Below are 15,497 nucleotides of genomic sequence, written 5' to 3'. Positions count from 1 at the left end.
TTGTTCAGCAGCTTATTACGACCTATCGTCACGTTTTAAAGTTTAGCACCTCTAGTGGTCATGTAAGAAACAACAATTTGCGGCAATTGCAAACGCTCCGGAGGGTCGTATATTCACAAATAACCCTCCTGGCGGGACCTCAAATAATCTTCGTAATATCTATCTACTATATATATATATATAGGATTATAGATCCTACACATCCACTGGACGTGGATTCTAAAAGTACAATATACACTTCTCGCTATAAATCAAATCAAAAAGCATTTTAATGGCCAAACTATTCTATAATTTAGGATTTACATACAGTATACGACCCTCCGGAGCGTTTGCGATCAACGGGAGCATGTTGTTTCTTACAGGACCACTAGAGGTGCTAAACTTTAAAACGTGACTATAGGTCGGAATAAGCTGCTGAACAATCAACCTATTTGGTCATTTTTTGGAGGAGGACAGTTCTTCTCTTTGTGAACTTTCACGGAGGGTCATTTAAAACAGGAAAATTAGGTTCTGGCCCTACGCCTCTGCTGGCAACAACCGGTTTGAAAATTTAAGAACTATTTGGAACAAAGTAAGTTTCCGCCTCAACAATATATATATAGTTGTTATATCACTGTTTGGCCACTATGAAAATGTGCTTCAATGGCTGGCGCACTTCCTTTGGGCATGTTTGCAATACACTAAACAATAAAGAAAGACATATTAAGAAGCACAAGCATACACACACTTTTAAAAATCTAGCAGGTGGCCACCTGATTTGTTATTACTGTGTATGCTTTTAATTCAGTTATAAAATCCAATAAAAACATTTGTAAACTATACTATTCTGTAGGCCTATCATACTGTATGATTGTATCTCTTTATGTCTACATATTGTAATTAGTCATTTTAATGGAATATATTTTTTAAGTAACCCTCAAACCTTGCTCTGTATCCTCAAAAGTGAGCATGTTTTAGCGAACGAATGCTTTTCTTTTGTGTCCTGCTGGGTTATTTATCTCTTTCGCTTGAAACTAATCAGGACCGACTGGATCTTCTCCAAATGTGACGGGTTTATGTGGCAACTCCAGCAGTTTCAGAATATCAGAGCTCATTGATGTCAATACAACTGGGTAACACCTGCCATTTCTGGTGTAAAATGTCCCATTTACTGTGGAGTTCCCTTGTATAAAACGATAGTGTGTTTTTTCTGTTTGTCACCCTCCTAGCTGTGATGTGAAGTACGAAGACACCGCGGACAGCACGATCAACAGCATCGCAACGACTGAACAGTGAGCAAGACAAGCACACACTCATCGGTCTAATTCAATTATGTTTTCATATATAGTTTAACAAATCCAAGTGCAATGATGAGACATAATGGATACATGTAAAAGGGGAAACCCATAATCTATCTGAAGCTTGAGAATAGGGGCCTGGACCCTAAGCAGAAAGAATTTGCAATATACAGTATATTACTAACATTTCTAGAGATTGAGAATATTCATGCAGAAACATAACAAGCTACAACTAAAACACCTGACACTACTCTACACATAAAAACGAAATGGTCCCAAAATAATGAATTGAATAAGTTAAAATAGGTAAGATATAATAAGCACACATTACAAGAGAAGATAGTAAACTTCCCCAGCCATTGAGTTCATTCGATCTTTGACATATTTGCTTAACAACATGCTGCCTTAAAAACATTTTAAAGAAAGACATTTTCATAGTGTTTTCTGTTCTGTTGTTTTCTGTTCAATGGTGTGTGATTGTGTGAGACTGTTTATTACTCCTGATGTGCATATTATAAAGTCCAATAAAATATAAAAACTCTGGAGAAGGTGATAGTAGGTATATGATTATTATTATTAATATATACAAAAAAATCATATTAATGTTGTATTATTTGTATGATTAGATCTAACTACGTGTGACGATGGTAACTTTGTCACTGTGCATACATTTTTATACAATTGTATACTATTGATTGATGTAGTGTTTATTGTATTTTATGTTGAAATGTGTTCCCCTTTCCCCATGTCTGTTGCCGTTGATTGTCTGCACCTGGTGCCCTGTGTTGTCTCCTCCCCCCACCTGTGTCTAATTGCTCCCCCCCTCACCTGTGTCCTGTTGCGTTGATTGGGTTGTGCATTTAGGCTCTGTTGCCCTGTCTGTTTGGAGGCTGGTAGAGTGAGTGTGGGTGAGATCCTTGTGGCTGCTGACTGTTCAGGGGAACAGCAATTGAGGCTGTGAATCATGTGCTTTATGAGTTGAATAAATGCCGACACCGGGTTGTATTTTGGACGTTCTGCCTCTGCCTCCTTGCTTGGTCTGGGCCGCTCAATTGTCAGCTTCACACTACGTAACACGTTTTCAAAAACGTTTCTTTATATTTAGCTAATGCTTTTATTCAAAGCTAATTACAGTAAGCGAAATCCAGAATCAATCCTGCGAGTACATTAGATTCAAATAAGCCGAACCATTTTAAGAGCTTCATACGAAATTAGAAGGTTTCTGTTTGTATTACATTACGTACATTTCAATACCGTAGACTTACATACAGGAGCAATTTGGGGTTAAGTATCTTGCCATTGATCGTTGAACATGTAGAATGCAGGATGTGGGATCAAAACAGTAACCCTCTGATTGGCAGATTAGAACACCAACCCCCAACAAAATGAACACTTTAAAAAAAATTGAAAAAAAGGGGGATCATAAAATGCCAAAGTCTTGTAGTCCATGCTGGTAAAAATGTTCCCTGCTGACTAGACTTTATTTTTCCCTCCCTGTCTTACAGCTGTAATCTCTTGAAGGGGGCGCCCTTCACGGCCGGCCACAGCCACGTCGACCCGGAGCCCCACGTCACCGCCTGCCACGACACTTTGAGCAAATATCCCTCCGGAGACGGCCTCAACTGTCAGTTCTTTGAGGCCTACGCCAAAGCCTGCAGCCCGTACAGCGCGGACGCTAACGGCTGGAGGTCAAAGGTCAACTGCTGTAAGTCGATCTTTAAAGTTACTTTTTTAAGAAAGGAGCGGAATGTAGCAAAGGTCCGTAGATTATTCAAACTCGGGGGGCTAAATGTTGCGTTATGCAAAGTGAGACGATTCAAAACTCAGGTAAGGTAGGGTACGTTTATTTATATAGCACATTTCAGATGCAGAAGCAATTCAAAGTGCTTTACATGATCATTAACACATAATAGTAAGACAACAGAGAGGAACACAATAAATAAACATAATGGAATAACAGATTCAGAAAAAACAATGCATTAATGAGATACGAAATAGTTTAAAAACGACATTGTAAATACGGTAGGTGCTAAAACAAGTTAAAAGGCTTCCGGGTAAGCAGCTGTAAAAAGTAGTGTTTTAGCCTCGACTTAAAATAACTCAGCGTTGGTGAAGACCTCAGGTTTTCTGGAAGTTTGTTCCATTTGTGGGGAGCATACAAACTAAAAGCAGCTTCGGCGTGTTTGGTTCTGAGCCGGGGAACAATGAGTAAGCCCACCCCCGATGATCTCAGAGCTCTGGGTGGCTCGTAACAGGGCAGCATGTCAGATTGGGGTCCCAAACCATTTAATGCTTTATAAGTTAGCAATATAATTTTAAAATCGATTCTGTAAGCTACTGGTAGCCAGTGCAGAGATCTGAGTACTGGGCAGTGTTGGGTGTAACGCGTTACAAAAGTAACAGAGTTACAGTAATGTATTACGTTTTGCTGTAACAAAGTAATGTAACGCAAATGTGGGTAATATACTACCCGTTACAATTCTCAGTAATGCAGTTACAACTCATTTTAACCCGAAATTAAATGGTGTTTTGTTTTTTAAGAATTTACCAACATCGCGAGACATTCCGACACCAGAGAAAAATTGTGCGGTGTAGTGCCGAGAGATAGGGAGTCGGGGGGGTGCAATGGAGGTACACAAGTTGACTTTATTGAGCTGACTAGCATATGTTGTCCGGTTGCAGTCCGGGAATCCAAGAGAGAGAGAAAGGGAGGAGGACACAGTATATACACAGGAGGTATCGTCAACAAATGTGTCCGTGCGGAACCATACCCCTCCAGCCTGTAGTTCCTAGATTGAATTCTGTAATACAGTGGTCACCACAGCGGGTAGATTAGTAAGCCTGGTGTTTACCCTTAAATTATTTCTTAAAAAAGACAGTAATAAGTAATATGTACTGTATTACATTTTGGAAGTAACTCGCCCAACGCTGGTACTGGGGTGATGTGTTCTACTCTTTTTGTTATGGTCAGGAATTTGGACTCAGGACTCGTTCTGGATTAGTTTAAGTTTTTTAACCGATTTACACTATTACAGTAATCAAGCCTGCAAAAAACAAATGCGTCAACTAGCTTTTCAAGGTCTTGTTGAGACATGAATGTTCTAAGTCTGGCTATGTTTTTCAGGTGATAGTATGCTGATTTAGTAATTTTGTTGATGGGATTTGAAATTGAGGTCGGGATCCAGAACTACGCCTAGATTTCTCACCTTTTCCGATGTATTTAGCAGTAGGGCTTCTAGTTTAGCGCTTACTTCAGCCCGTTCCTCCCTTTTGGCACCAAAGATAATTGTCTCTGTTTTGTTTTTGTTTAATTGTAGGAAATTGTTGCTCATCCAGCTACTGATTTGTTCCATGCAGTTGGTGAGGGATTGTAATGGTCCGTAGTCGCCAGGCTTTATTGTAATGTATAACTGAGTGTCATCTGCATAACTGTGGTACGACATTTTGTTTACTTTTAGGATCTGGGCTAGTGGAAGCATGTATATGTTGAATAGAATTGGACCCTTGGGGAACTCCACAAGTCATTGCCATTTTTTGCGATTTAAAATAACCAACAGACACAAAGAAGTCCCTGTCCTGCAGATACGATTTGAACCAATTAAGTGCTTTGCCAGATAAACCAACACAGTTGTCCAGTAATATTTTGTGGTCCACTGTATCAAAGGCGGCAGGTTGTAAACATTGTCCTCCGAGTCACTGTACGGGTTCCCCAAATCGTTTTTTAATATTTTATAACAATTATATATATTCAATAGCTGCAAGAATAGTTAAAGTTAGCTGATTCAAATATTCATTAATTAGACCACGCCCACTCAAGACAGGAAGTTCATTTGTTTATGTTGGCTAATTTCTGTAATCTTTGTGAAATCATCAACCAATAATAAAATGTATAATAAAATTAATATATTTGTTAGCTAGCTGTTTGAATAGTAATGTTGGAGCACTGAACGTGAAAAAAACGAGATGTAGACTGTAATTAAATGTATTGTGTCAACACATTTTGTTAGTTGAAAGCAACAATAATAAGTCAAACCAAATCTTGTTTATTTAAACTTAGTATTATTGCTTTAAACTAAACCAATACAGTTAGTCTAAAGTGTTAACCATATCATATTACTGGCCCGTTTTATGATGCGTCGTCTTTAGAGATCCAGTACTTTCGTTTTTGGCACGTTGGCTAATTTCTGTAACGCTAAAATACTAATTCATTTGCTGTCCTAATTATACAGTTTTTATCGGTTAAATGGGGGCTTCATTTAAAACAACAAAAGCTCAAAGGTCGTCTGGTAGGAGTTAGCTTCTGTCCCCAGACACAAAAATGGAGAAGCAGCATTCAGTTTGTTCTAAAACACTTCATAAGAAATATGTCTTTCATGATTCTTTTAATGTTTTTTTTGTAAAGCACTTTAAATAGCCTTGCTCTTGAAATGTGCTCTCTAAATAAACTCTCCTTTTCTTTGTGTCTCTGCAGCCGCGGGGCCTCAGGCCTTCTGTCAGGGCCGGTTCTGCAGCGCTCATGAGTTCTGCGGAGAGACCAGCGGGGGAACCCGGTGCTTCTGCCGCGCTGTATTTGCCTCAACATCAGATAAACCTTTTGGTGAGAAGCAGTGGCGGTTCTACAGGGTGGCACGGGGTGGCAGCTGCCACCTCAGAAAAATGCCTTGCTACCCCAGCTGCCACCCCATTTGGCAGCATTGTTTTGAAAGAAAAGTTGTGGCTCATCGGACATTTATGAGAGAAAATCTCTAATGTCCTAGTGCAAGTGAATGCAGCACAAGACGCGAGCCTTTTGCTGTAGTACATCTATATACATCGATACAACATTACGTGTTGATCGAAATCAACACGTAATGAAATAAGACCCCACGGTTTGATGATTGATAGGTGTGTGGGCTGTCTTTCATTTTGACACACAGAACAATAGGGGCTATCCACCTTTATCCACAATGTAAAGTAATTCACACAGCCTTTTCCCTCTCCTATCTGTGAGGAGCAGCAGGTTCAGCTTTCAGAGCAAAGTAACAAAAAACTAAAATGGCATTCATTTTTTTAAATACGTCGTGTAGTAATATATATTTATTTATTTTTCTTCTCAAGAGAGCACAAGAATGTGTATTTCATGTTAGTATTTCAAAAAATCTCCTGGGGGAGAATCCCTGCAGGGGTTGGGTTTTCAACTCTTTCACCTGGGGGGAAATTGCAGGATTGGCTCCAGGTCGCCCTTTTTATTTACTACAAGACAAATGTGCCTTTTTATTTCATACAGTTCAATTTGGATTGAGACAGGGAAATAATCTAAACCTCACGCGTGGCGTTTCACTGTCAAGGGGAGCGTGTATGTAATTACATTGCAAATACTGACTTGAGCCCCACCACTGTATGGGTTAGCCCTACCATAGATTACCCAACAAAAATACTCTGGCGCCGCAACTGTTTGCGGTCTACTATGACAGAGAAGAGCCTGTCAAGTTTGGCTGTACTCAGCATTGAATCAAAACGCACCATAGCTTTAAATCTTAATAACTTTTTGTGGCGTTTTGCTGATCAAGATGGTAATCGCCACATTCAGCTGTTATAGACATGCCAACTTGATGCTCTGCTCACGGATGAGTCGATGAGAATAATAAACAGTTTAAGAAGATGACCTTACATGTGTAAATATATGTTTCTTCTTTGTGGGGGTCTGCCCCAAAAAACAGTTTCAAGTCCTGAGAAAGTCAAATAACACGGTGTGTAAAACTTCACTGCCCAGCCAAAAAAAAGTAACCACTTTGATTTAACTAGGCGAGTAGGTACGGGCATTCCACTGGATAATAACTGCAGCGATGTATGTTTTAGCTGAATACACATTTTTTTAACTCTAACTGATGCAGTTAGTCATTTCTTTAATGTTTGTTCTTTCTGATGTAACGTCAAGGTTGTAACTGTTTGCAATGAAGTTGTGGGGCGCTGAACTGTTCCTTTGATTCTTTTGAATTATGATAGTAATTACTGGTCTTTCAAATTTGAAGGAGGGTGAGCAAGCATCTTGAGGAACATTCATCACTAACTCCTCCAAAAAATATAGTTTATTTAATAATAACACTGAATATGTGAATCATAACAGTGATTGACAGCTGATAGGAATAATATGATTGTTAATATTATCATATTCATAGGACACACATCGATGAGACAGTTAATGTACTTATTGCAGCAGTCTGCATATTTGGTACCCCTGCTGGTCTAAGAGTTAAACCAACTCATTCAGTTAAAATTCATTAAATTACGTGTGCCACCTTATATATTTATATTTAAGGCTTTACTGATGTGCCACAATAATGTCACCTAATGTTATTGAGTTAAAATATCAATATTGTGGCTTTCCAAGTTAACATTGATTGATATGACTGCGATTAAATCAGCATATACTTCTGCCAGGGGATGCCACCCCCGAAATTCTCCTGCCACCCTCTTGCCACCCAATGAATATTTGTCTAGATCCGCCCCTGGTGAGAAGGCTGTTACAAAAAAAAGACTCACAATAATCCCCTATGCTTTGTCCTACTGAAGTATGTTCATAGACGATTTTAAAAAGGAGAAATGTCCTGTATCAGTGTCAAATGTTTCTCCATTGCTCAGCCTATTAATGGCAGGTCCTTTTTCTTTACCAAATCACTTTTTCTTAGACCCAATGAAAAAACGTCATGGGGCAGAGGACAGATGTGAAGGAGAGTTCCTCAAGATTTAGGAAAGATAATCTGATCGCGCGTACTCTGCGTGACGTAAATATGGTATTGCAGTAGTGAAACTACAATTATCCATAGATGGACTACTTAAAGCGCATCTAGATAGTTCACCCCGTGCCTTCTTATCATGTGAAACATATTACTTATTCTATGCTTAATAATAAAAAGCATGTTCTTTAATGCTTAATAATCCGTGTATCTAACGTCCATCTGTTTTCTTTATTAAACAAGTAAACGGAAGAGTGTCTGAGAGGCCTTTTTGCTTTTTACCTTACTAAATGGTCTAATGGTCATTGGAGCTAGGGGCGGTTCAATTAATCAATCAATCAATCAATGTTCATTTATATAGCCCAATATCACAAATGTTACATTTGTCTCAGTGGTCTTCACAGTTTGTACAGAATATCAGTATGACAATACGACACCCTCTGTTCTTTGACCCTCCCATCGTACAAGGAAAAACTTCCAGAGAAAACCCCACAGTTTAAAGGGGAACATGGGAGAAACCTCAGAGCAACAGAGCAGGGATCCCTCTCCCAGGACGGACAGACGTGCAATAGATGCCGTGTGTAAATCGAAGAGATAATACATTTACAACATAGGTAGACCAAATGTTTGGAAATGCATGTGTGTATAATAAGAAGATGAATCCAACAGGATGTCAGCAATCTTGTGGGAGCCATCATGGAAGTAGTATGATGAGAGTCAGGCAGGACCGCAGAGATAGGTTCAGCCACGACTCAAAATCCAGGACTCAGATCCAGAACTCAGGATAGAGGATCCAGGACACACGACCACAGCAACAGGATTAGCCTCGACTCAGGATCCCGGCGTATATATGGACACAAAAAAGAGATTTGGGGGAAGCTGGGTTATTCGGAACATGAGAGTATACAGGTACAGACAGAGAGAAGGAAGAAGTAAGGTGTCCCCAACAGTCTAAGCCTATAGCAGCTAAACTAACGTATCTACGTACATGCACTCCCTTAGGATAGGTTGAGGGAAAAGGGTAGTAGGTAAGAAGTAAGGAACAGAGGTGGAGAGGCACAACGTGTCTACGTACATGCACTCCCTTAGGATAGGGTTAGGGAAAGAGTAGGAATTAAGATAAATGCGTCACATCTATACCATGAGCGCATTGCTCCTAAAAAGTGTTTTGGCACTGACACCAATCAACAGTTGTGCGTTGACTCGGCAGGGATCAAGGCACGTACTGTATATGCCTTTCCCTTCTTCCATCGTCTACACACACAACCAAATTACATACCATCAGTAAGGAAAAAGAGTAAGAACTAAGATGTATAGGTAAAGAGGCACAACGTGTCTAAGTCAATGCACTCTTATTAGATTATTTTATCAACTATAAGCTTTATCAAAAAGGAAGGTCTTAAGCGTACTCTTACAAACGGATAGGCTATCTGCCGCCCGAACACAAACTGGAAGCTGATTCCACAAAAGTGGAGCTTGATAAGAAAAGGCTCTGGCTTGTTGCCATTAGTTCTTCGTGAGATTGATCCTGTTGGACTCAGTACTAGTGAAACTACCCCCACAAGTACAATGAAGTACTTACTGTGTACTTTTCCAGTACTCCTCTGTCAATGTCCCCTCCTGAGAACAAGAATGCATGTGTCTGGTATTTTGAATAAGCATTAAAACCTTTCTTCATTAGACTTATATTGTTGGACAGAGTATTTTAAGAGGATATGGTAGACATGATATCAGCAATACTTCCAGTCAGTACTCCAGCAGCAGCATTTTACACCTTGGAAAGTCTTTAGAGTCATGCCTGGATAGCTGGTCTATCCTTCAGCACACTGACACACTCTGTCACTCTTGTTGGCCTCTTATGAAGCCGCTGTCTTTTAATATATGATTATTTCTCAGCCGCTAGTTCGTTCCTTGCAGATTCTTCAGTCTCATCAGCCTCACCCTTCCATCAGTCCCCTGCAATCAACGCATCACCCTCCAGCACACTTCCAGTGTCTGACTCCATATGATCTTGTCCTGATGCTGTAAGGGTGATGCCCCATGATCACAAAATGACCCCTCTAGAATCCAAGTGCCAAGGACCTCATATTATTTCTGTCATTAATGTTAAATCACCCATTATAAGAATTTGCTTTCATTTTTTCTCTTCTCTTAACTGAATAGCCCTGTCTTTAAGTATAATACAATGTAAAGTCCTTTTCCTGCACAATTTTAAGGCTTCAAAACAGGCATTTTTACTGTATGTGTTTGGAGAAATGACACAATCCATGGCCAAGAATTGTACTTTATAAACTATGAATCTTGTGGTGCTTGAAGAAATACAGGCTGGTTAAGCATATATCAGCATGTAGTTCAACATGCAAATGTTCTAATACAAGTGTAAGTATAACATGGAAAAGGAAATAAAATACGTTTCATAGGATGTGGATTTATTTTCTCTCACCTTCTAATTACACAATCAAACAATCTATAATTTAGCTCTGGCCTTCACTCACAAAAAAACATTTTATTGAATTGGACACATTTTTCGAAGCTCTATTGACTGACGTGCAATGACTGGGACTGATGGAAGAATCTGAGAGGAATGAACTAGGAGCAGAGAAATAATCATGTTAAAAGACAGCAGCTTCATAAGAGGCCAACAAGAGTGACAGGAGTGTGTCACTTTGATGAAGGATAGTTGTGACCAGCTATCCAGGCCAGACTCTAAAGACTTTCCAAGGGGTAAAAATGCTGCTGCCGGAGTACTGACTGGAAGTATTGCTGATATTATGTCTACCATATCCTCTTACAATACTCTGTTCAACAATATCAGTCTCATGAAGGAATGTTTTTTAACGCTTATTCAGAGAAACATGTATTCTTGTTCTCAGGAGGGGACATTGACAGAGAGGAGTACTGGAAAAGTACACAGTAAGTAATTCATAGTACTTGTGGGGGTATGTTTTCACTAGTACTGAGTCCAACAGGATCAATCCCACGAAGAACTAATGACAAAAAATAATTCCCTAATCAAACTTAGCAGAAGTGGCTTGATTTGTTCTCAGCAGGGGACTTTGACAGAGTATTTCTCAAAAAATACACAGTAAAAGTACTTCAATGTATTGGTATGTAGTAGGCTAACTAATACAAAGTCAAACAGTATCAATTTCATTAAGAACTAATGGTAAAATTATCTTTGTATCATTCATCAGAGATAGCAGAAAACATGCATTATGTACTATGGAGGGAACTTTTACAGAGGATTACTCACAAAGTACACAGTAAAAGTACTTCATTTTATTTCTGGTAGAAGTCAAACTAGAACCGAGTCCCAACAGTGTCAGTTTTCTTAAAAACTTGTGTTAAAACATATTTGTATCACTCGTCAAATATAGCAGGAATGAAGAGCAGCTGATTTGAAAAAAACAAACTCGAGAGGCGGCGGAGTTGACCGCAGTGCAGAATCGGAGTGTATTTTAAATCTCCTAACAATGTTGTCCATTTTAGACAGAGGCTTATTATATTTACAGCCCTTATAGTAAAATCAATTTTCTGGGCTCAATATGTGTCTTGGATGTTTTCGTTGTGATCGCTAAATTCACCTTGTTTCCCTTTGTTTATAATATTATCACCGCTTTTGTTTTGAAATCACCTCCGTGAGTTTCGCCCCGCCCCTCGCTCCAATGACCATTAAACATTTAGTGAGGTAAAAAGCAAAAAGCAAAAAGGCCTCTCAAACGCTCTTCCGTTTACGTGTTTAATAAAGACAAACAATTGGACGGTAGATACTGAAGGATTATTTGAATTATTTGATGGATTAAAGTAACGTGTTATGGCAGGAAAGTTCAATCTGGTATATTCATTTTAATGTCACCTTATATAGAATGTGTGTTAAAACTTGTGATTTCTGCATTGAGTGACTTCTGCCTAGCAGATACCAAGAAGAGGCCCCTAGGGTCTCTCTGTTAATTATCAATAGTCCTTGCAATTAACAGGGGGGAATTCCGGATACATTTCAGATATAAGGCAGTTAAAGTCTTGTAGAATTAATTGTTTATCTCCTACACATCCTGCAGGCCTTGAGACTTGGGTCACCCAGCAGTAAACAAGATAAACGTCCTTTTGAGCTTATCAATAAAATGTATTCATTCCTAGTAAGTGGACTTTGGGGTGAAGGGAAGTTCAGGGAAGCCATTAAGCCACAAGAACAATTAAACTTCTGTTAATCAACCAAAACTCATGACTTTAAGGGGACAGGACATTTGGACCTATAACAAGGGTCACTTCATAGAGAATATGTGTGTGTAATCCTTACTGCAGGCCTATTCAACTGGCGGCCCGCGGGCCAGATGCGGCCCAGAACCAACTCCCGAGTGGCCCAGCCTCCCGTAGCCAAATTCCTACACTAGTACAGACCATGAACGCAACACTCCGCGTTGCATAGAAACCACCAAACCACAACGCAGCACGTTTTTTGAAAGTGCATCTAGTGGTGCTAGTAACGGTGGTCCTATGATAGCAACTCTAAAACATGTCTTTCTCAACTCTGAAGCGGTAAACAGAGACAAAACGGTAATTGATCTTGTGGAGCAGATCCAAGTCAAGCTGGACCTTTTTGCTACCGACTTGAGCACGGGTCGGATGCTGCATTCCCGACGCTCCCCAAACACATCACATCTCCGGCACAAATCACGGATGTGATGAAAGATTTCATTGCGAGGTTGAAAGAGAACTTTGCCGGTCGATTGGATGGGCTTTGCCAGAGACCCCCTTCACTGTTGCAATAGAGGGGGACGTATCAACCAGAGCAAGGAAGTGATCCCCTCTCCTGCATTTACAAGGGGAAATATACACTGGAACTTATTGACATGCAGCGCACTAACGGGCAAGCGAAGTTTTGGAGTGATGTCAAAAAAACGCAGTTCCCCTAACGTTCAGAAAGTAGCGATCTGTGTGCTCAGTATGTTTGGATCAACATACATGTGAATCAAGCTTTTCACACATGAACTCAATCAAAAGTAGCACTCGCTGCTCCCTGACTTACAGCACTCTTCACCAATGTCTTAGGATTGCATTGACATCCTATGAGCCAAAAATCACTGCTCTTGTTCAAAACTAAAAATGTCCCTTCTACCATTGAGAAAGCCAGCGATGACAAATCACAAATGAGGTGATAGTAAGCACCTAGTTTAGGCCTACTATAGTAGACGTGTAGTGTAGTATTCATTCATATAGTTACCCCTATCCCTTGTTATGGGTTTGTGCACTGAAGGGTTTGACAGTTCTTTATGTATTCATTTAAATGCACTTTGTAATGTGTCTGGGTCAAATGTGACCAAAACGTATGATTTTTTTGTTATTACTTGAAAGTGAAAAAATAGTATTGCTACAGTACTACCTCTTTGTGTTGCATTGGAGCTCTTTAACTGTTTGTTTTGTATGTGAGGACATTTATTAAGACTGCTATTATTGTATTCAGTAAATGCACTTTGTGATGTGCCTGGTTAAACAAACATAACCTGAATATTTGACTTCTAAAGCAAACAAATGTAATGCTACAACTGTGCACTTTTTTTTCAGATTCTGTTAAATTAATGCTAATTTGTTGAGTTTCTATGAACTTTTTGACCTACCTTTGTGAGATGAACAATGAATAAAAATTGCATGTTTTTCATCGCAGTAATATGTGTTGGTTTAAAATGTGTCACTACCTGCTTTTTACAGGCGCTGAATGTCTGGCCCAGCTGAATTTTGTAGTTATAAAATCTGGCCCAACTGAATGTTTAGTTGAATAGCCCTGCCTTACTGTGATCATATGTCCTGTATAATCATTTATCAACTATTCCTGTATTGGTGTTTTATTTGATTCCTCTGTTTTATTCTTTCATATGTGGGTACTGGAGGGCTACAAACATTGTGGAGAGATTAGCTTAAACATGTTTTATTACTCTATATGAAATGGAAGCAGCTTTTATGACAGGGACGAGAGAGCTGGGGGAGGGGACATTCTTCTTGAGATTTTCAGCATGTCAATGATCAGGGAAATCTACTTGTTTTAAATAGATGTGTGTGGTTGATTACAGCAGCCGCATAGCTCCTCCTGGGGTTTTGGATATAAGCCTATGTTTTCTTTAGACCAGTCTCTTCTTTTCTTCAAACTGACCAGATCCGTGAGATTGGAGGAAGAGCAGGAAGTACTTCCTTTGTATTTGTATTGTTACTTTTTATCATTAAAACAAGATTATTGTTTAACTTGCATTCTGGTGTTTCTTAATCCCTTCCTTTTTACGAATTTACCCAGCTTACCAAACGACAGGCGGAGACGAGGTTGATTTTAAACATCCTCCTAATCTCCAACAATACACGGATTGAAAATAACTAAGGAACAATTTATTTTATCTAGAGCAGTGGTTCTCAACCTTTTTCCACCAAGTACCACCTGAGAAAATAGTTGGCTCTCCAAGTACCCACCATATGACCAATGTTAAAATACAGTCTATGCACAGTTCATGCAGGACCTCGGAGGCAAATGTATTCATAATACCATTATTTATTGTGCTCTCTCTCTCTCTCTCTCTCTCTCTCTCTCTCTCTCTCTCTCTCTCATCTCTCTCTCTCTCTCTCTCTCTCACTCACACACCACAAGCGAGAATATAAAGAACAAAATAATAACTTATTCTCACACAACAAATGTCAACTGTACACACATGTCATTTCCTGGACCTATACCAAAGTGTGAATGTAGGCTTCCTGCAACAACCCACATCGAAACAGAAAATGTCCTATTGGGAATCAGTTCCAATAATAATGAAGCCTCCAGGAGCAGATGAGCCTAAGGGCTAATAGCTCATCTTCAGTCTGCTGATGTTTGCTATTGCCATTTTCTGTGGTGGCAAAGTAAAAAAGAAAAGAAAAAACATAAGAAAAATGATAACAATTAAGGACAAGTGTGTGCTTTTTCAGCTTTTGACCTCTCTCCATCCTTTGAGCAAATGCTTCTTCCTGAGTCAACTTCTCTCCTCCATCACAGCGGCTGTGCATATCACTTTTGTGTTGCTGGCGGAGCCTACGCTTGTACTCGGTTGATGACTGTCCTCCTCCTCATTCACTTGTTCACTTTCGCTGGTAATATTCTCCTCTGTACCTCTCTTCCGAATACCTCCCGTTTTGAGCCTCGTTTTTAACATCATTCAGCTTTCTTCTTTCTTTAGCTTGCTTGCAACGTTCGCTAATCGTTCACGGGTAGTATGGTCGTCATTAGCAACGCCAGAAATTTAAAAAAAAATGTTTTCGTTTCTAAATCTAAAAATAACAATAGCCTATTAGAACTAATTTAAACCACAGTTTCAATTATCTCAAGCTTATTTTTCATTCGTTGTAGTAATTTGATAGTATGATTTATTTTGTAATTAATGTTGTTCAATCAAGCCTCAAACTGATGGCACTTGTCCTATAGCCTGTTTTAAATTGAAGTTGTCTGTGGTCCTTACCATCAGCTGCTGTTGCAGTAATAAGTAGTGTA

General features: G+C 39.4%; 1 protein-coding gene across 1 annotated transcript; it reads left to right on the top strand.

Moving 5' to 3' along the window:
- Window positions 1-2,209: 2,209 nt before the first annotated feature.
- On the top strand, window positions 2,210-6,681 carry LOC307039471 (uncharacterized protein). Its single transcript, XM_079681567.1, has 3 exons — window positions 2,210-2,331; window positions 2,783-2,982; window positions 5,749-6,681. The coding sequence occupies exons 1-3, from the start codon at window positions 2,264-2,266 to the stop codon at window positions 6,024-6,026; spliced, it is 546 nt and encodes a 181-aa protein (XP_079537693.1). The 5' UTR covers window positions 2,210-2,263; the 3' UTR covers window positions 6,027-6,681.
- Window positions 6,682-15,497: the final 8,816 nt, after the last annotated feature.

Source organism: Notothenia rossii, assembly GCF_949606895.1.
Source record: "Notothenia rossii genome assembly, chromosome: 5".
In the NCBI taxonomy this organism is placed as follows: domain Eukaryota; kingdom Metazoa; phylum Chordata; class Actinopteri; order Perciformes; family Nototheniidae; genus Notothenia; species Notothenia rossii.
The sequence above is the reverse complement of the archived record's forward strand: the minus strand, read 5'-3'. Positions and strand labels throughout refer to the sequence as shown.